This window comes from Vanellus vanellus (assembly GCF_965231255.1).
Source record: "Vanellus vanellus genome assembly, chromosome: 5".
In the NCBI taxonomy this organism is placed as follows: Eukaryota; Metazoa; Chordata; class Aves; order Charadriiformes; family Charadriidae; genus Vanellus; species Vanellus vanellus.
The window spans coordinates 2,388,856-2,411,247 of record NC_138910.1 but is presented as its reverse complement, the minus strand read 5'-3'; the positions used below and the strand labels follow the sequence as shown (position 1 = coordinate 2,411,247).

The 22,392-nt window shown below is 38.5% G+C and overlaps 1 protein-coding gene across 1 annotated transcript in view; it reads right to left on the bottom strand.

The window, feature by feature from the left end:
- The window catches only part of NEB (nebulin), a 133,564-nt gene that overhangs the window by 3,402 nt on the left and 107,770 nt on the right, over positions 1–22,392 (bottom strand). The window contains exons 130-150 of the mRNA XM_082483611.1: positions 22,251–22,355; positions 21,362–21,466; positions 19,955–20,059; positions 18,987–19,097; positions 18,407–18,517; positions 16,777–16,890; positions 16,534–16,638; positions 15,977–16,081; positions 15,260–15,364; positions 14,360–14,452; positions 11,921–12,013; positions 10,383–10,475; positions 9,840–9,932; positions 5,059–5,151; positions 4,380–4,472; positions 3,771–3,863; positions 2,736–2,828; positions 2,358–2,450; positions 1,990–2,082; positions 865–972; positions 358–541 (exon numbers count right to left, since the gene is read on the bottom strand). Coding sequence (XP_082339737.1) covers positions 358–541; positions 865–972; positions 1,990–2,082; positions 2,358–2,450; positions 2,736–2,828; positions 3,771–3,863; positions 4,380–4,472; positions 5,059–5,151; positions 9,840–9,932; positions 10,383–10,475; positions 11,921–12,013; positions 14,360–14,452; positions 15,260–15,364; positions 15,977–16,081; positions 16,534–16,638; positions 16,777–16,890; positions 18,407–18,517; positions 18,987–19,097; positions 19,955–20,059; positions 21,362–21,466; positions 22,251–22,355 — 2,188 coding nt within the window. The remainder of the gene's footprint in view (positions 1–357; positions 542–864; positions 973–1,989; positions 2,083–2,357; positions 2,451–2,735; positions 2,829–3,770; positions 3,864–4,379; positions 4,473–5,058; positions 5,152–9,839; positions 9,933–10,382; positions 10,476–11,920; positions 12,014–14,359; positions 14,453–15,259; positions 15,365–15,976; positions 16,082–16,533; positions 16,639–16,776; positions 16,891–18,406; positions 18,518–18,986; positions 19,098–19,954; positions 20,060–21,361; positions 21,467–22,250; positions 22,356–22,392) is intronic.

The window sequence follows — 22,392 nt, the reverse complement described above, 5'->3', positions numbered from 1 at the left end:
AGCATGCGTCTGTCCCAAATAGGAGTAAAAGTGTATCAGAAAAGCAGTATTTCATAAATTTGTGTTTCTCAAATCTATAGCACAGATTAGGCTTTTATTTTTTATAACTTCAACCTGCATCAAGTGAGCTAAGGTATGTACGTTATAAAGTTGGGCAGAAAGGGAGAGGCAGACCCCAGATGATTTACAGCCGCTGTAAGAGAATATTTTCAAAATGGACAGATGGAAACATCACCTCCAAGTAATGATAAATTCACATTGCTATGGCTGAGCTTAAGTAAAACAGCTCATCCCGGTCAGCCTGGGGTTTGGGTCAATGAAGTCCTCAAGTCGTGCTAAAGCCCAGGTTCTGCTTACCTGTGAGATTCTCTTGATCCTGGTCCACGCGCTTTCGCTCCATTTCTACCACTCGCCTTTGAATGCCCCTGTAGCTGATGTCACTGAAGTCCTGCATGTTCTTTTTCACACGTTCTGTGATGGGGTCGGTAACTACAGGTGTGAAACTGCCTTTGCTTTTCTCAAAATCTTCATGGTATTTCACCTGCAATTTAAAATGAAATGTCTGTTCGCTGTAGCTTGGATGAGTAATTTTTATTCCCGCTTACCTCGGCTGACTTTCTAGTACAGCGGTGCACTGCTGTTCTGAACTTTTGCTTTCTCCACCCCAAGGAGCAATGAGAGCGCCCCTAATCCCAAACACGCCTTTCCTGCAGTCACTCTTGCCTTTAGCATTTAAGAATGTGGGTAACCAAACTTGGTATATGCACGTTGTCCTTGCGCTGCCAACCCCGGAATGTCTCAGCAAAAAAGGTTTCTATTTAACTCAACTTGCCAAGTTAAAAATACATCTATAAATGCTCTTACTGTAGAGATATGTTTCTGGGTCTCTCGGACACGCCGCATTTCAGGTGTATCCAGTACATATGCAGCTTTGCCTTGTACTTGTTTTCGGAAACTATCTGAATAAAGAACCTGCCAGACAAGAAAAGGGAGTGAGCAGAGGGCACAGAACTACTTCTGCATCGTGAGGAATGAGCTGTGCTGACATCGCCTGGCAAAGGGGGGGGGCGGGGGAGGGAAGCAGCAGCAGCAGTGTTGGTGAATAACATTAGAATGCAAAGCAAAATTCTTTTTCACAAAGAAAGATCTGGACTTGATCCCAAACATTCCTTTTCTTAACTAAAAGATCCTTACCTTTTTTAACCACGTAACAACAGGTAGAGGTAATGCAGTAATAATATTCAGGTAACATTTCCGTATACCTGAAACGCACCTCGCTGACTTCACTGAAGTTATCCGTGTGAAACAGAGACGGCATAATTAGACCTGTATTTATCATTGAAACGGTACAATTTTTGCTGGGTTCGTAGGGTTTTGTTTTTCACTGATAACAGTTGCATCATGCTTCTGCAAACACTTTGCTCTGAGCAACCTGATCAGCTGAAGCTGTCCCTGCTCGTGGCGGGGGTTGGACTAGAGGGCCTGTAAAGGTCCTGTCGCCCGCTGTGATCCTGTGATCTGCTGTGAGGAGAAACCTTTACAGGATGGGGTATGTCAGGATTTACCTTTGCAGTAACCTGCCTAAAGAAGACCATTTCCACATTTGTCATGATTTTATACAGAATGTCAGAAAGTTATCACAAAGTACTCTGTTACTGAAGAATGATCATTTTATATCTCATACAGTGTAAGACCATTAAATACAGAAGATATTTGCAAGACATCTGAAGGCAACGTGTTAGCTGTTGTTTAAAAAAAAAAAAAACAAAACGCAAAACAAAGCAGTGAATTACACAGAAAGAAATACTCCTAGGAGAAAGTAAAAAGCAAGCATTAAAGGATTTGATTTTATTATGGTTACTTCATACTTCCAAAGTAGGTAGCCAGGGAGTTATGGTAACATCTGCACTGTTAATTTGAGTGCAGATTTCAGGGATTGAAATAGTACGTTTTTAACGTATTTTCATTTACTGTCTTGATAGAACATACCGAGCTGATGTTTTCTTGATTGCGCTTCGCTCTCTCCATCTCTGGAGTCATTGGTGTCGGAGTTCCTTTTGCCAGATGTTCCTTGTACAAAACCTACAGCGTACAACAAGGTGTCCACAAATCAGACTGCGATAATTCATAGCTCATTCTGGAAAGGGTGTTATTGTTTAAGCATACTCATCACTGCAGGGGTAGAAAAGATCTTGGGAAATAAAGCATCTAAAAAGTTACTTGCTAGAGCAGAAGGTAAAAAAGGGAAAAATAGGCAAAAATAAGGAAAGCTGAGAAAATAAGGCTAAATTAGAAGTGGAGGTATTGTTCAGAATGGTTATTTTTAATATAAGGTGATTGTTGTCTTCTTTCAGTACCGAGCTAATGTGTTCTTGATTGCGTTTGACTCTCTCCATCTCTGGAGTGACCGGTGTGGGGGTTGCCTTCCCTAAGCCTTCTTTGTACACAACCTACAGATCACAAAGTAACTCAAAGTCACAAACGCACAAATTAAAAACTGTGATGTTACTGGGTTTAGAGTAAACACCATCCATTAGGAAAGAAAAAAAAAGGTCAGAGGAAAAATAGTATTAAAAAGTTAATTGACAAAAAATCTTTTAAGTACTATAATTTTAAAAGACGACTTTCCAAGTTTGAGGGGAAAAAAATTAGAGGGTTAAATAAAACCAGGCAGACGTAAGTTATTAAAAAAAAAAGTGCTCTATCACATCCCCTTTATTTCTTCCAGACAATACCGAGCTAATGTGTTCTTGATTGCGTTTGACTCTCTCCATCTCTGGAGTGATAGGTGTGGGGGTTGCTCGCCCCAAGTTTTCTTTGTACAACACCTGTGGGATACAGAAGATGTATCCGGCATCTTAAACCCCCCCCAAATCAAAAGGATTTGAACACAAATTATTACTTTGTTATCACGTTTCAAAAAAGTCACGACTGATAGTAGTATGCAGCACTACACAAAAGCCAAACACCTACTGCTGTGAGGAAGGGTAAGAAAAATAAACTGTCAAGGAGAAGCTTGTTAAGAAAGAAGGGCTCTATCCAGCTCCAACTACGCCGATGGCTCCATGGGCTCGGGAAAGCTGCCTGTGGCACTACAGAACTATTCAAGAAATGTTTTATCTGCTGTTTTATCTGTATTTGAAGCAATTCGTGACCTTTTTGGGAGGGAGCTTTGTTGTCACACTGACCTTGGGCAGCCAAATAAAGAAGGGTGTGGAGGACCAGTGCTTGGTGTCACTGCACCATTACACCTACACACCTCCCCAGTCCCTCAGGCCACCTAAAATGCTGATACACCACCCAGAGCAGGAACAGTCTCGGTCCCCCGTGTCCGTCTGTTTAAGGCATCCCAAGTCACCCGTCACAGCAATACCACCGCGTGGGTCAGAGAGGTGGGAGGTTTTGGTGTGGGGTGGTTGGGTTTCTTGCTGGCTTGGTTTTTGCTGAAGTCAAATACCCGCAAAAGCCAATGAAAGCTTAAACTCTAAGCATAGCGAGAGAAACATGAATATCTTCCCCAAAGGATGCTAAGCTCTTAAGATTGTCTGGATAGAGCCCACAGCTATACAAACTGAGTTGTAGAAAAGGCCTAAATTTCTGGGTCAGACTGTTAACGCTAAAGTAATTTTATTTTAGAAGAGGAATGATTAATTTGCAGAAACAAATATTTCTATTTTTGAAATTAAAATCAACTTTCAGTAGATAGTTAGAATGTTACTGTATTAAAATATAAGCACAAAAGAAAAAAAAAATATCTATTTTTAAGGTACCGAGCTAATGATTTCTTGATTGCGTTTGACTCTCTCCATCTCTGGAGTGATTGGTGTTGGGGTCACTTTCCCCACATTTTCTTTGTACAAAACCTACAGGATACAAGGGAGTATCCAAATGTCATTACAAAAGGCACCACCACCAAAAAAACCCACAACTCAACAAACCAACCCCAAAAGCAAACCAACATACAATAAAGCTTTTGACTCACGGCACACAGAGAGGGTTAGCTTTGGGGCACGCTGCTGCTCCCGGAAGACACAACAGGAGCTTTGCCATTAACCTACAGGGCTGCAGAAATGGACCCTGTATGGAATCAACGCTTCGTGAAAGCACAACAGTAGTGAGAAAGGGTTAAAAAAATATGCAAAGAAACAATATCCACCTATCAAAAAAAAAAAAAGGTCAAACCTAGTTCTAGTAAAATCCTGCTTCAGACAGTGTTAAACAGAAGATAGTACAATTCGTTTGTAAGTGGAGAAGGTGGGAGGTTCATGCCACATGGCAGATTCATTTTATCAAGTTAGAAAGCACAGATTATGACACTGCTGCAGTCACATTAACCACTTCATTCAGCTCTTTAGGAACTGGTTTCCTGTTAAAAGTACCGAGCTAATGATTTCTTGATTGCGTTTGACTCTCTCCATCTCAGGAGTGACAGGTGTTGGGGTTGCTTTCCCTACGTTTTCTTTATACAACACCTGTGAGACATAAGAAAGGAGCCAAAGAAAGCGACAATAAATTAAAAGCGAGCTGGAGACAAACTTGAAGCCTAAGGCATTTTTTTCTTCTATTTTTTTTTCTCAGGGCCTATGCATTATATATATGTTTAAAGAAGGTACTTAGCAATATTGCGCTGGAGAGGCAGGGTGTGGCATACTGGCTTTTTAAGTACAGGATCACTCGTAATAAATAGTGTAAGTACTACATAAATGAGACCACAAAAACACCATATTGAGGGGCTGAGGAAGTTATGAATATGTAAATTATACTTTAAAAAAAAAAAGAATGTCAGCACTGCAGAGAAAATGAATGGCGTTTGTTAAGTGGTTTTAGGATTAGAATAGGGCATTAAAATCACTCTTAAAAACCAATAAAACCCGTAACAAGTTAAAGCCACCACTGTAAACCACAGTAAGACACACGTAAGAAGTAATCGCTTGTGTAAGCTGCTTTAGAGCTACGGTCGGCGTTATTTTGGAACAAGTGTTACAACGTCCACTTATTAAAACTGTTAAAATGTTCCTTTAAATAGAGTTAAAGGGAACTTTTTTCTTAGCAAAGTACCGAGCTACAGATTTCTTGATTGCGTTTGACCCTCTCCATCTCTGGAGTGACTGGAGTGGGGGTTCCAGTCCCCACGCTCTCTTTGTACAACACCTGTGTAGTGACAAGAAGCACCCAAAAACATCATCACAACTCAATAATAATTACATCCAACACGAAGGCAAATATCTGAGTCTGCTGGAGCTCAGTCTGCTCTAATGTGCCCTAAAAGCTTCCCCTGGAAGCAATGAAGACTGGATTGCACCCGGGAGGGACTGAAGGCAAAGAGCTCTGTGGTTTTATCTTTGCAGGTGCAGCAAATCCAGCACAGAAGCCTCTTCTGTCAAACACATTTTTTTGGCGGAGCTTTTAGACTACCACTGAAGCCTGCTAGAAAGCGACACCCTCCCTCTTCCACACCAACAGCATTAAAACAGGAAACAGACAGGATTTAAAAAAAAAACCAACGCACATATAAAAAGGAAGTTGGAAAAGGGAGCAAAATGGTTAAAAATATTTAGGAAAATGTGAACAATTACATATATGAAGAAGTGGTAGGTCAGTAATGTTGGAAAATGTAGTACAGTGAAGAAGAAAGGATGTTTTTATAAGTCGATTACATGGAAGTAAGGAATGGAATCATTCATTTTTAATAAAGGTTAAAAAGTTCTGTTTAAGTGGAGTTAAAGGGAATAATACTTCTTTTCCTCCACAAAATACCGAGCTAATGTGTTCTTGATTGCGTTTGACTCTCTCAACCTCAGGAGTGACAGGTATTGGGGTTCCTGTCCCCAGATCCTCTTTGTACAACACCTGTGGGGTAACACGGCCGCATTAAACAAAGAAAAAGGAAGAAGCAACCAACAGTAGCACGCAGCTTGCTGAGCAAACAGACCGAACGGTTTTCAAGGTCGCTCCGAGCCAAAGCTTGGAATAAAAGAGAAAAATGAAAATGCTTCTCAAAACTATAAAGCTGAACAGTAACACTTGGCAATGCCTTCTGGCAGAAAGCTAGACTACCTTCTCTGTTTGCTTCTCAGGAGCTATATAGAAAAACTCTCTGGGCAACAGTAGCTCATTAAAGACCTCCTAAAGGCAGAAAGTATCAAATACAACACAAAAGGAACAAAGAAACCAACTCTGTTTCATTTACCCATTCCATAAACATCACAGCAGGTTACGCTGGCGTGTGTTAGTGCACTGTTATACTGGGGTCATTTCCACAGGTTCGTAGCAGGCGCCGAATAGTTTAGTTTTCATGGGTAAATCAAGGAAAACCAAGAAAAAAGCCCACCACTCCAACCAAAACAAGGATTGTTGTCATTAACAAAAGGAAAAATGGGGTCTTTTTTAAGAACAAAAAAAAGTAAAAAGATAATCAGACTCAAAAGAAAAGTGGAATTAAACAGCATTATTAAGATGGTGTAATAAAAAAGAGGAACAAGAATGTAAGTAACAATTATGGAGGGAAAAAATCTCACAGGGACCAGGATATTATTTTTTGTGTAAGTTGATTATAGGGGAAAAAGGTATTTATTTTTCTGTGTTAAAAGTATTTTAAAATAGATTAAAAGGGAATTTTCCACTTTTTAAATTAAAAAATACCGAGCTAAAGTTTTCTTGATTGCGTTTAACTCTTTCAATCTCAGGAGTGACAGGTGTTGGGGTCCCCATTCCCACATCCTCTTTGTACAACACCTGTGGGGTAACACGGCCGTATTAAACAAACAGTACCACTCTGTTTGCTGAGAGAACACGCAGAACATGACAGATGTTTTTCTTTGCTGTCCTGAATAAACATAGGGATTAAAAAACTCCATAAAAATAAAAGCCTAGTTTAAACCTCTGAAGATAAAGTTAAACACTAATACACCGGTATGACTTCTACCAGAACGCTCGAATACCTTCCCAACTTGGTTAAGTGCTTCTCAAGGTGGACATTTAAAACTGGGGAGTATTTAGAAGATTAAAGTCTTACATAAATTACAATGAAGCATATTACTGTCTTTTCATCAGCAGTGAGGTAAACTTTTTCCTGACCCTACTTGAGCCACTGGAGGACCGGGTCCTAACGCGCCTTCCTGAAGGTTTTGCTGTACACACAGAGCTCAGCAAAGAGTCATCCGTTCCCTGAGTGAAACGCTACTTATTGCCCAGAGTTAACCACCAAAGCATCTAGCTCGCTTGTTACAGGAAGGACAGCGAGACATGATCATAATAAAGGCATACGTGTGAAAATAGTGCCTGAGAAATTATAATTACTAATGCTTTCCTATCTGATGTGACACCTGCCTCACCCTAAGAAATATCCTAACGCTGCTAATTTTTTTACCCTGCAAACCTGTGTTTCCAACATGTCTAGAGCAGTTTACATCAGCTGAAGATCTGAGCCACTGTCTCTGTGCAAAAGACTTCCTAAAGGAAGAAAGAATCAAATACAAGGCAGAAGGAGGAAAGAAATCAACTCTGTATCATTTACCCATTCCATAAACATCCCAGCAGGTTACGCTGGCGTGTGTCACAGCGCTCTTACACTGGGGTCATTTCCACAGGTTTGTGTCAGGCAATACACAGTTTAGTTTTTATATGCGGTAAAACCAGGAAAAAAACCCAACAACCAAGGATTGAAGTGATTAACAAAAGGAAAAGCGGATATTAAAGAAAAGAAAAATATGTTCAGAGTCATAAGAAAGATGGGAACACGGCATTTAAAAGTTATCATTAGTAAGGTGATCTAATCAAAACAAAGTAAGTAACAATTATGAAGGAAAATATGTCAAAACATGGGAAACAGGATATTCTTTTTTGTGTAAATTGATTACAGGGAAACACAAGAGTATTTTTTCACTGTTAAAATTATTTTAAAAGAGATTAAAAGGGAAATTGCTGCTTTTCAAATTAAAAAAAATACCGAGCTAATGTGTTCTTGATTGCGTTTGACTCTTTCAATCTCAGGAGTGACAGGTGTTGGGGTCCCTGTCCCCAGATCCTCTTTGTACAACACCTACATGGTCATATGGGAGTTTAAAACAAGTTAAGAACAAAACAAGCCCCTGCATTTGATGGAGGTAACACATATAGATTTTATGTCCACTAAATATACTAGAAAGCAGGAATAAAACTGTATAAAATAGTTAGCAATCACGATAAATTCAGACAAAGTCTTCTGATAGCTAGAAATGCTGAATCCTAATTCTTAGATATGCTTCAACAGAATCATAAAGCATTAGAGGAACGAACTAAGCAAATAAAAACCACAGTGGTTTTTAAAAATGCAAAATACCTTAAACTTCACAAAAACCCCCACCTTTAAAAATTAAAGACATAAAGTGTCAAGTGTTATGATTATTAAAAAATATTTTTAAAAAAAGTACATAAAGTATAACTAATAATGAATAAAAATTTTAATAGCAGAAAGGGGATGTTTCTATGTTTATAAGTTAATTATAGAAAGTAGAACATTTACAAGTGTTAAATAGTTATAGGGAACTTTTTTTCTTAAATCACAAAAAAAATACCGAGCTAAAGTTTTCTTGATTGCGTTTGACCCTCTCCATCTCAGGAGTGACAGGTACTGGGGTTCCAATCCCCAGCCCCTCTTTGTACAACACCTGTGTGGCAACAGGGAAGTATTTAAAAAAAAAAAAAAAAAAAAGGAAGGAAAGGAAAGAGGAAGACAAGGAGGAGAGAGAGAGAAGACAAGTAATTTAATATAGCTAAACTTCAAAGCATGAAAAATAGAGTTTTGTCAGCCTTGTTCAAAGGCTAGAAAAAAAAAAATCCATGAAAATAATCAGCTACTATGACTACGAGGTTTGTTGTCACCTCACCTGGGTGCATATAAATAATGCCAGCAAGAACGGCAGGAGTGGTTTGTGCCAGCACAGCTCCTGCCAAGTTACCTGAAAACTCTTTGCATTTATGTCTCTTTGCCCAAAGGAGTTTGCTTACTCAAACTTGAACGAGCAGCTTTGCCTCTTAAGATTTCTAAACAGGCTCACCAGCAGAAAAGAGAGCCGAGATGACCTCAGAGATAATTAAATGTAGCAAAAAGTTTAACACCACCGTCCCATTAATCTCAAGTCAGGACTGACTTTCACATCAGTCATGTCTGAATTGGGTCAGAGTAAGTCAAAATTAGCCCTAAGCTGCTCTAATTAAAACAGGAATATAGAACAAAATTATGACAAAATGGTCATTTGACTGGAATGTGTCAGCAGTAGAAACAATCTGGATAGAAATTCATTACTACAGTAATTTTTCCTTATATACATAATTTTCCTCAGTTTTTCATATCGCAGAGATACAGGGATGCCACCCAGGTTTTCTTACAGAGACCTGTAGGATATAAGAAAGCATCCAAGACAGCAAAACCAGGAGAAGAGCCAACACACACCAGTTGCATTAGATTGCTTTGCTCCAGGAAGGGTTAGGAGTTCCTTTTTCATTCGCAGTGCAACCAGTGCGGGGAGGCTGAAGACTGTTAGAAGGATCAACTTTGTTATCAAGGAGGAGAGTGACATCACTCAGCCTACTGCTATTTCATTGGGAAGAAAAGTAAGGTGCTGCTTAACTGCTTTAAGGAAATGAGGTTAAAATCTCACAGCTGGAACAATTAACTGACAATTAAGTTAGATTGAGTGAAAAATTAAAATATAAGGATAATGACAGGGTTTTAGTGATTTGATTAAGAAAGGGTTGTTCAAAGTTCAGCAAAGAACTGAAAGAAAAATTTAATACTGAGCAGTTAAAGGGATTTGATTTGCATTTGAAATGGTAGGTTTTGTTTTATTTAGCAATACCGAGCTAATGTTCTCTTGATTGCGTTTGACTCTCTCCATCTCGGGAGTAACCGGTGTTGAGATGCCAGTCCCTAAGCCCTCTTTGTATAACACCTGTGAGGTACAAGAAAGTTTCCACAAAAAAAAGCACTCAACACAGGCAAAATCATCCAATCTGAGTATTTTGTGAGTTACATTTAGCGTTAGGATCACTTTTTAATTAATTTCACACTTGTTCTGGAGGCAAATATTAAGGAAGGGGCTGATGGTTGATTATTCTGTAAATACACAACTATAGATACTAGAAAATAAAGCATTAAGATAAACACCACGTTAATGTCACAGCTTACTGCCAGTTTTGGCTCGTAAAAGAAATGCATGTAAAGTTGTAAATCGCCAAAAAAAGTTAAAGCGCAAAAAAGGTAGAATACAAATGAGTTAAAAATATTGCCAGGGAAAAGGCAGGATCAGGGTGAGATTCTAAACCATTGAAGAAAACAAAAGATATGTTAGGATGTTATGCAAAAATAAGTTGTTATAACTTTTTTTTTTTTTTTTAAATACCGAGCTAATGTGTTCTTGATTGCGTTTGACTCTCTCTATTTCTGGAGTGACAGGTGTCGGGATACCTGTCCCTACGTCCTCTTTGTACAACACCTGCAGAACACAAGCACCCAGCAAGGTGAGAAGATCACATTCCTTCCACAACTACAATACATTTGGATAGATAATTTACCTGGTTTAGAAATAAATATAATCCGAGATTATATGTAAATACGTGCACACTTTCTGTTACTCAGTGTGCATCTCTTTAAGTCCAGCCACCGGCTCAGCAAAGTACTTAATGTGGATGTTGAGGCGCCTGAACACACTGAAGTCAATGGAATACCTCATTACAACAGGACACAAGGTTAAATATTCTGCTGACCTGGCATGAAAAGTAGGTATGTTCTGCTTTTCATCTTAGTTTAGGAAATGTAATAGTATTATTTTTCAGGCAGTCAACAGCTCTGGAGTTTTTTTTATGGTGCTAACAAACACCTAAACCTTCTATAGGCATGTTTAATATGAAAATACTTAGTCGTGGGCTCAATCCCACTTTGATTGAGCTGACTATTTGTTCAGAACACCACGATTTTACTTTGTTATAAGTCTCTAGTAAGAAAACCAGTTGAGTTTTAGCTCTCATATTATTAGATTTAAGTTAGCCTGTAATTGTTTGATTTAAAGAATTGCATAAAAGAAGTTGCATAGGAGATACCTGGGTTAGTTTAAAACCTAAGCACGTAGAAATACATTACAAATGCACTAATGGTCCCTCTTGCACCTAGTAAAATACTTGCAACAAAAAGAGCTAACCAAAAAAAAAGAATTCACTGCTTGATGTCACTGAAACAATGAAAAATGAGCAAAAATAAAGCACTTAGCAAGGGAAAACAAATGATGTAAAAGAAAAAATGAAGGATCAATTGAAAAAGCAACTCAATTGTGCAAAAGTGAGCTGTAGAAAACATTAGATTCATAAACAGCTCAAAAGGGAAACCGTACTTACAAAAACAGGAATGGAAAATCGTAAGATACTCATTACGTGGGTGTCACTGCTCCTCAGCATTGTACAGCAAACATCTGAGGCACCAGTAACCACAAGACCATATCCTGCCTCAATTCCGTATGTAGAGATCAGAGGAAAACCTTAGTGGCTCAAAATCAGGAGAGCACTCTGTGGTTATTAAAATCTATACTTAACTAGATAGGGGAAGAGCCAGGTACTGCTTCTACTTATAACTGTCGCTAGGGTTTGTGACTACAAAAAAGGCTCCAATTATTTTTTTTCCACAAAGTTCTCTCCAGCTGATCCATTTCTTTCAGACTAATTACAAGACATCACCTGGGTATTTTTAGGTTTTAGTTCCGTGTTTAGAAAAGATCACAGATGTAATACAGGGAAGTTGCTGCCTGTAATGGTCACTGCAAAATCAGATATTTGAACTCCCTGCTGCTGCATATAAGGATTTAAGAGATAAATACCCACAAACACTACTACAGTTTGGAACTTGAGCTCTGCATGAGTATAGAGGTAAACAGAAAATATCAGCCATTACCGAACTGATGTGCTTCTGCGTCTCCTTGACACGCTTCACTTCTGGGAGATCAGGAATTGGAGTGCCTTTTCCAATACTCTCCTTGTACTTAATCTACAAAGATGCAGACATCAGAAAAAAGTAAAAGGACTCTCATTAAAGCACAGCTCATGCAGGTACATGTAAGAAGTTACATGAATAAAGAAACACAAGTCCTTTATACTTTACAAAGCAGTTTAACAAGAACTCAGCTCAGGGTGAAAAAGCAGAGGCTTGTCTGAGCCAGAATTTTTCAACTGAAGATTAAAATTTGGGTATCTAACATATCCCAGGAGCTGAATTACAGCAAGAACAAACCCCCTGATTTACAACAACTGAACCATTTCAAGGTTTCTCACACAGTGTTCCAAAACACTGTGATATTAAAAATCTAAAAGTTTCTAAAAATCTTAGCCTAATGTGAAACAGGCACTTAGAGTCATACGTGGATGCATAAAGAGCATTATCCTGATCTCGAGAGCACTGAAAATTTAAAAGATCTCATTGGCTTTAGCATGAGCAGAGAGCTGCTATTAAAGCATTCCCACTGTCTTTACGAGCAACCTGTTAGAAGGTAACTTGAGATGTTGAGATGGCACTAAAAGGGCTTTCTAAAAACAAGTGTCAATACCTTTGAACCTGATACCATCTGGTCTTTCTACCAACGAAAGACGAATTTTGGATTTGTAAAAATCCATCATATTCAACAGAGGCAGGAGTCATCACACAACATTTTAACAATTACAGTGCTATGCACATTTCTACTTTAGCATAACAAAAAAAAAAAAGAACAGCATTTCACAAGAACATATTTAACATACTATGCATTAGATAAATTGGCTGAGTCTCTCTTACACTAAAATGATGCCAGCATTCAAAAAAGCGTGAAAAAGATTTACAAGCTTTCAAAGAAAAGCAATACATACAATTATTCCAATTTTAGAGTGTTACAATTTTTTATATAATATAAAATATTTACGGGACATGCTTTAGGAAGGCTTTTGACACTGTTTGCCTTGGCATCCTCACAGTCAGACTAACAAAGCACGGGTTAGATTAGCGCACAGTGACATGGGCTGAAAACTGGCTAAGCGGTTGGGCCCTGAGCATTTTGACCAGTGGCACAAGGGCCAGTTGGAAGCGAGTCAGCAGTGTGTACTCCAGGGGTCCACCCTGGGGTCAAAACTGTTTAACATCCCCACTAGTGACCTGGATGCTGGGACAGAGCGCACCCTCAGCAAGTTTGCAGATGACACAAAACTATGAGGATTGACTGATACATCCAAGGGTTGTGCTGCCACCCTGAGGGAGCTCAACGGGCTGGAGAAATGGGCTGAGAGGTGCCTCCTGAAGTTCAACAGGGGGAAATGCAAAGCCCCGCACCTGGGGAGGAATAACCCCAGGCACCAGTACATGCTGGGGGCTGACTGTCGGGGAAGCAGCTTTGCAGAGAAGGGCTTCGGGGATCTGGTGGACAACAAGCTGACCATCAGCCAGCAATACCCCCTCATGGCAAAGAAGACCAACAACATCCTTGGCTGCATCTAAGAAGGGCATTGCCAGCAGGTCAAGGGAGGTGATCCTTCCCTTCCACTCAGCACTGGTGAGGCCCCATCTGGAGTTCTGTGCCCGGTTCTGGGCTCACCAGTACAAGAAAGATATAGACTTACTGGAGCAAGCCCAGTGCAGGGCCACAAAGATGAGTAAGAGACAGGAGCATCTTTGATATGAGAAGACGCTCAGAGAGCTGGGACTCTTCAGCTTGGAGAAGAGCAGGCTCAGGGGGAACTTATCAGTATGCATAAACACCCAGTGAGAAGGAATGAAGCCCTATTCTCAGCAGGGCTCAGTGATAGGACAGAGGTAATGGCCACAAATTGAAAAAAAAACAAACAAACAAACCAAACCCCCCAAAACCAGAAAATTCAATCTGAACATAGGAAAACAACTTTTTTACTGTGAGGGTGGTCAGACACTGGAAGAGGTGGCCCAGAGAGGTTGTGGAGTCTCCATCCTTTGATATATTCAAAACTGCAGTGCCTATTGTCCTAGGCAACCTACTCCAGCTGATCCCACCTGAGCAAGGGGGTTGGAGTAGGTGATCTCAAGAGGACCTTTCCAAGCTAAATGATTATTTGATTCTGTGCTAAATAAACTGTGTTGCAATGACATTAAAAATGACGGCAAGAGCTTTCATGTTTCAGAAATGGATTGTAAGTAACAAATTCAATGTTAATCATTAGAAAGATTACTGTTTAAATAACAAGAACAGGCAAAAAGTTCTAGGAAGTAACCCTTAGACAGATGGATTATTGCCAAGCCACTGTTAGCAACATTTGAAGAAATAAGAGGGGGCGGGGGGAAATATTATTTCAAGTTGAATTAGCACTGGTAGAGTATTAAAAATAAATTCTTTTGTACCGAGCTAATTGCATCCTGGGTTCGTTTAACTCTCTGCATCTCTGGTGTCTTTTCAATAGTAGTTCCAGTCCCAATATCTTCTTTATATAAAATCTTAATATTTAGAATGAAGACAACAAGGTTAAGCATACAAAACAACATTATTTCTTCTAGTGAGTGAATACAGGCTCACAACAGTGATGTGTACGCAACAGTGCAGGCTGAAAGCCAACTGGGAAGATTATCTCCAGTCACTGCCTTATTGCCTGGCTGCAGTCTGTCCTACCACACGAGTGCCATTTGTGCAAAAAAGGGGCTGATCATTCATATTTGTAGTAATGCATTTTAAGTAGAGTGTCAAAACATTTGTAGGCTAATTTTAGGATTGAAGACTAGTATTTGTTCTAATTTGTTCCTTTTGTTCTAATCTGGTTTGTTATGTTTTGCACAAACTTCTTCCACTTACTACGCTAACGGTGCTAGTGGCAAACTGGAACAGCAGAGTAGGCACTTCGTGGTAACACATGAAATGGGAAACAAATCAGGCAGACAGTTCACTTTCACTGAAAGAAGACAGTTGCAACACAACAGGAATACACTACGTACATGGTAACAGGACAAAAGAAAGGTGGATACTACTAATAACAATTTAAATACAGGATTGTTTAACTATATCACAGCTGTGTATATATGAAAGAGTGCAATCAGGGCACGCCACAAAAAATAGTAGATAAAAAGGGGTAGCAAAAATCAGCTAAATCTACTTAGAATAGAATTAGTTTTGTTTGAAAAGAAATGTTATATGCATTTAAGCAGATCAAGAACAAGTACCTGTAAGATAAGAGCCAAAAATAGTTATTTTATTAAACATACTAAATTGTATTTTTTGGAATGAGATGTGAAAACAGAAAATAACTATACCGAGCTGAAATTTTTCTGGTTTTCTTTCACACGCAGCATTTCTGGTGTGTCTTGTACAACTGTAACTTTTCCTTTACTGTTCTGTAGGTCCCACTGATACTGAAGCTGTTGAAAAAGTTAAAGTAAAATGTCAAGTGTTGACTCAATGCCATAAAAATTTACTCACAGAGCTTTCTTTGAAGATGAGAAAAAAAAGTACACCTCATAAAGAGGTCATTTCAACACCACCATTAATGATATAAAGATGTACCACTGTTACAAGTAATCTTACTTAAATTAGCAACAGGAGATCCTTAACTAGATTCATTGAAAAGTCTTGAAAGGTGCCAGACTGTCTCTAAAACAATTAAGTCTCACCAATGAAAGTTAAAGATTTCAAGTCAAATTGCGTAGTTCTGTTACTGACCACAGCATCTTGCAAGTAGTCCCACTGACAACAACAGACAACTTCTGTAAGTATAATTCTCTACTTCTTGCAAAGGAATTCTGCACCAGAAATTTTTTTTTTTTCCAGAAAATTACAGAATCATTTTGGTTTCTGTGTAATGCATAAGTGGGCTGCTGCATACATAGCGGACCCTCTAACTGAAGATTTCTGAGAAGATGAAGGCAGCCTAGTCGGGATTAGATTGTGATATCGGGACCTTATTAAATGAAAAAAAGCTGAAGAGTTTTATATTATTTGACAGTAACAGTGTTTATTATCTATATACGTACTGTGCTAAAGTTCTTTTGATTCTCACGGACTCTCTGCATTTCTGGTGTGTCTGCTACAGGCACATAGTATGGCATAGTCTTTTCTGCATCTTCCTTATACTTTTTCTGATAGAAAATACAAAATATATTCTATTAGTAAAAAAGCAGTAATAAACAATCTGGCATTACTTATTGTTGTATAATGCCCATCTTTACGGAAGTGTGAGTACTTCTGTGTCTGATATAAATTCAGATTATGACTCCGTGGAAGAATTATTTTAATCATTAGGTTATTAAGGAGTAGGAAAATTAAGCTAAATCTAATTAGAATAAAATTAGCTTTGGTATTGCAAAAGCAATAGCAATTATTGTTTCATTTTACACAGTATTAAAATAAACTAATTTCAATATTGAAATGGAATTTCAGAGTAAGAGATGCCACATCACTGCTCTAGAGAAATTTGTTTCTCTGGTGTATCTCCTGAATGCTGTGACGAAACAGCTATTTAGATGCTCCACATTGGTATCCACTAGAGGTTCCCACAAGAACAATGATTAAATTGCTTCACTCAAGATACCTGGCTCGAAAGGTTCTTGACCTGCTGGGCATGAATAATCTCCGGAGTATCGACAACACTGGTGTAGTTAGCTTTCTCCATTTCTGCCAATTGTTTGTATTTGATCTGTTGGTGAAACCTCACATTTAGGTGCCTTAATCATATCTTGACAACAATTTTCATTTGGTTTAATCAGAAAAAACTGTTAAAAAATTTTCCTTTAAAGAAGACATCAGATGTGATATACGAGATATTCACACAGACCTGGCTGGCAATGTCAGTGGCATTCTTTGCTCTCACGAAGTCTGGTGTCTCCAAAGCCAGTTCTGTCAGACCTTTTCCTCTGATTTCTAATTCCAAGGCTTTTTTGTATTCTTTCTGCAGATGAAGACAGTAAATAGATAGTCAATGTGAATGCAATACCCTTAGCAACTTCAGATAGTTTTATGACTACACCACAAAATAAGAATATGTCTAACATAAACTCACAATTAAACACACAAACTATGTCATTAAAGTGTATACTTTATGACTTAAATCTTGAGAACAAACAGCCCTACTCCAGCAGTAAATGGAGCACACTACAGGGCAGCTCTATTAAGGTCACTCTTCCTTCTCCCACCAGTTATCTCAAAATGTTAGTTCCTTTAGGTGATCAGTGATTGGTGTGAAACAGTAACTTGTACAGAAGAGAGGCAACAGAGAGTGAGCAGTGTATGACATGCATGTAGTAGGAAAGAGTGGTCACAGACATTTCACACTGAGCGTGTCCAGAAAATGCAAGGCGTCAGGGTTCTCTGTGACATTTTGGGCCCTTTGGAATGAATACCCTCCCTAAAAGCTCAGTGCTGCAGCAGCCACTCTTCCCAAAGAGCTCTTCCACTAAGGTCTAAAAGATTCATTTTGTATAGATCGGTATAACTCATATCTCTCTATGCCAACTCTGCTGAACTTAGCTGAATATGCCCGTAATATTCTGCTAATAAAATATAGGCTCTTTGAATACCTCGATAACTCTGCACTACTAAGTACAAAATGCTGTTGCCAGTAAGGATGCTTATCTTAAGAGTATTTTGTTAAGAAGCAAAATCATAAATAACGCTAAAAACTTACTTTTCTTCAGCTTTTAGCCCGATGATGTTAAGGGTCTTAAAATATGAGCTAATCTTATCCTATGACAACAACCACTACGAAATATTTATTATACCAGCCCACCACGTAAATAAAGTAGCTGTTGGGTTTGCCAACACCACTGTCTGGTGGCCACCTCTTTCCAAAGTGAGGGAGACTGCCTCGGCCCTCAGTCCCGCAGCTGCCAGTTGGGCACCAGTCCCGGGCAGGGGGAACTGTTCAGGAGCACGGCTGATGTTTCTGACTCACCCATCAAGCATAAAGCATTTTAAAAGAGCCATTCGCTGCACAGCATGCCTCCCAAAGCAGAAGTACGCCACTCTGGTTCCCTCATTGGCGTCCCTTTCTGATTTCTCACTTTGCTTCTTATTTCCTCAGCCTTGGTCCTTAGTTCCTCATCCTTGGTAACTGCTCCCGACCTAAGACGCCTAATTTACAAAACTGACACCTCTGGTTCCTACGCTTAGCCTTGCTGCATCACAGTGCTGGTTTAGTCCATCCCTTGACTGATCTGACTATCAATCACAGCACCTGTTTCCCACCTATATTCCTGACAGTAACTGCAAAGCCAGAAAAGAGCTCACTAAAAAGTTCAGGCTCCCAGTTTTATCCTCAGTCACCCATACACATTCTGTTTTTTTCTCTCTACTCGAGGGTTTTGAGGGAATAACAAAGTTCATACTAGTGTTATACAGCCATAAGCATTTATCATTTGGAGGCTGTTACATCCATTCAGGTCTTTTCCAAATAGCTTTTGACATACCTCGTTCAGGATTTGAGTTGCATTCTTCGCTCTTAACATGTCTGGAGTCTCCTCTAAAGCTGTTAGTCCTTTACCTTTGACACCTTCCTCCAGATCCTTCCTGTACTCTTTCTACAGAAGAAAGAAAATGAAAACTGCAAAGCCAGACTAAAGAGAGTCCTACACTCTACAACTTTGTTGCAAAACTTTAAAAAAAAAAAAAAAAAAGAAAAAAATTCCAAAATAAAAAAGAATTTTTTAGAACAGCAAAGAATATTGCATAGGGTTATATAAAAAGTACTGCAACAGAACAGAGTATAGTAATTACTGTTCAAGATAAATTGCAAGGGCACACACATATACACCCTGCTATGGAACAGTTAGGCCGATGACTGTCCAAAAGGGACACAGTAAGTATGAATACAGTTAACGAACAATGAAATAAATGTCCAAAACAAATTAGATCACAACACAAAATATATGTAAACATGCTTAATGTGAATGGTTAGGAAAAAGAAAGTGGTGAAGAAGAAATGCTGCTGAGAACGCTTAGTGGAATTATTTAACTTGACAGAGGAAATAAGCACAGAGTAACTGCTACCTCGCTTGCTATTTTGGTTGCATATTTGACATGTAATAAGGATGGTGTAATCTCCAAGCCAGTAAGGTTTCTGCCCTTAATGGACTCTTCAAAGTCCTTCTTATATTCTTTCTAATAAGAGTAAGAAGAAAAAAAGCAAAATAGCAAATATTTATTACATTATTTTTTAATTATGTGAAAAAGTACTGGGAGGATGGAGCAGTGGTTTGGTGTTAATGTCACAATGACAATCTGCTACAGTCAATGCCGTGGGCACCTAAAGCAATAAATCCTGTTTCTACTAAAGCCCATGAAACAGCTCATTACTTTCAATGGAAATATGACCTGACCCTGCCTTTTTTTTTTTTTTCTTTTTCTACTCATTTGTATATGCAGAGAAAACATTCAATGGAATCACTCAAACATAATGACTAATGGCCTTATACAACTGTTTTTCAGCACATACAAGCCTTCATCTGTGACAGAACAAGATTACACTTCAAACAGAAAAGAACTGTAGAGGAAAAGAATGACAGGTCAGTGAAGAACACTGTGACAGTAGAGACAAACAGGAAATAAATGGGTTTCTCAAAAATAGAGTTCTGAGGGGAAAAGAATAACCAGGGTACTTTCTGTGGACTATGATAACCGACACACATACTATACTCGTGTTGCAAAAGTTTAAGTGAAATGTATTTTGTATTACGCTTCTTTTAAAGACTCAAAGACTTGCTTAAGCTTCAGTTACTAATAGCTTCTTGATGAAAAATTACAGATAATATACACTTCATCATGACACGAGAAAGCTTCCTGAATTTTAAATGCAGTATTTCATAACCAATATAAAGAATATGATATAGCTATAATTTTTCAGTCTATCAGCATGCACAAGATGCAAGTATAATTGCCTGTCTAAATCACTGTGAAAGTTTAAGTATAAAAAATAAATTTTAAAATATTTTAGTCTTCAGTATTGATTTTAACCGTACCTCACTCTGCATGAGCTGAGATTCCTTTGCAGTAAGGTATGTTGGAGTTTCAAAGTCCAACATAGGTTTTCCTTTTTCCTTCTCATACTTTTCTCTGTATTTCACCTGAGGAGAAAAGAAAAAAAAGTTATCCTCCTAAATAATCAGGGAACCAATTCATTGATGAGTATGTGCCTACTTTGGTCAACAGATGCGTGGTAAAAAACAATTGTCTAATACTGTTTACCTTCCTGAAATCCATATTATTGACCATAAAATGTAAAACCAAAGGTCAGGCTTGCAGGAAAATGTGTGTGCCCTACTGATTTATTTCCTGTTGCAGAGAATAAGCAGTGTCAGCTCAGATTTCAAGAATTTACTGATCACAAGAAGGAAGATTTTTACAGCTGCCTGTAAAAATCTTAACTTGAAGGCACTCAGACTGCTCAGGACCCTGGCAGAGTTCGGCCAGTTATATGTTAATGGACTGCTGGAGCGTTAGTGGCAGGGCTTGAAAAGATGCAGCTTAGTGAATTGCTAACTAGTTCTGTGCATGAGTGTCCAGGAAGTAAAATGTCCGCAAGGATGAAGATGTTCTTGCTTCAGGTTATACTATCCAGCCTTTAGGGCGTGAGTTTTCAGACTGCTGCATAAAGTAATGCCATGTCTTTGGCTGAGGCAGATCTGGATCTCAAACGGGAGCAACAAGTAGTGACTTAAACTTCAACTCCAAACTGATTAACCACCATTTTCTTACAGTCCTTTGCTATGTAACCTTTTTGCTCTTCCATGCCATACAGCAGAGCAATAACTATGGCCCTTTGGGTTCTAGCAGTAATTTCTCTCTTGCTTTACAGCCAATAAATACCTGGAACAGAAAGGATTAGAGACCAAATCAGGGTATGAATTTCTCTGGAATGATCACCATTTGCTGTATTCCAGAGGGAAAAAATGTCAGACACGTTTAATAGCAGCAGTAGGTATTGTTCTGGTTAAAGCAATTTTGGGTGCAGAAAAAGAATGGCAGAGCTCTCCTGTGTATCACTTGAGGCTAGAATGGATAAAGCAGTTGAAAATATACTGTCAGCAACAACCCTACTTCTTCCAATTTCCAGTTTCTGTGATCACGAGGTCCTTTTTTCTACAGGCAAAATCACCCAGATAAATGTATTATACCATGTAAGAAGATCCATATATAACAGACATAAGTAACTTTGAGATTTACTCTAGAATGAAGAAATCATGCAAATATATATGTTCTAATCCTGCAAATGTGCAAATATTTCTCACTGACTTGTTTACCCAGGTGTGGAGTGTTTATGAAGCGGACAGAGATTGTTATATACTGGAGAATTTGCTAGGATCACTTCAGTGATGGCAACTGGTACTCAGTGAGTGGGGTTAATGAGAAACACACGACCAACTTACGTGGCTCTGTAGTTCTGATGCCTCCCTTAGATGAACCTGTTCAAGATTATCTGGCACCACATGGTAGTGACCCTTACTCTTCTCATATTGCTTCTTGTACTGGTACTGAAGGGAAGGTGTCAAAAATCATCTCAATAAAAAAAAAAATCCCTCAGCAAATTTACTTCTTAGGTCCATTCAAAGCAACACTTCAATGGAACATCAAAGAGAAATTAGAAATACAAAAAGCAAAACAAAAGCAAGAAGTTTAACTCCCAGTTATCAGATATGACTTCTAAAGATGGGGAAGAACAGGTACTTTTTTCAACATTTTGATTGCAACAAAGATTTTTTCAAAACCAGAATTAAAAAAAGAAAAAGAAAAAAGAAAACAGTGGATATATGAAAAGGCTGCGCCAGGCAATAATGATTTTTCTCTTTTCTCGGTAAAATTATCAAGTATTTTGTTAGGTGTAATTCTGTATATCTAGAACAGGGGGGGTGTTAAACATAAACATGAAATGAAAAAAACAGAAAAAAATTAAAATATTAAATATAGTAAGCAGTAAAGAAAAAAGTAAAAAAAGAAGAAAATGGTATTTGTTAGTGTAATGCAATCAGTTAAAATGTAATAAAGAATCAATCCACTAAAAATTATTAGAGGATTTAAAATATTAGCAGTTCTACAGCTAATGAAGATTTCACTTCCCAGAGGTCAAATGTGGCAAAGTTGCTAGTTAACTAGGAAATATTCATTAGAAAGTAGAGGAAGAGATCACTACCAGGTGATGAGCCATGACCAATAACAAAGGGAGTAATTCTTACAGAAATGGTTAGCAGAGATCAATTCAGAATGGACTCAACAGAAATGGAAAAATCAAACGGATCTGGGATTGGTTAATGAGCTTACAGCACTGGCGAGCTGGCTTGTGCTCAGGACATGGTTCATGATCAGCGACTCAGACATGTCCGTGACGGGCTTATGAAGTTTCTTTAAATCTGCCTTGTATTTCACCTGCAGGTAAGAGAGGACAAACAACATCAGAAAAGGA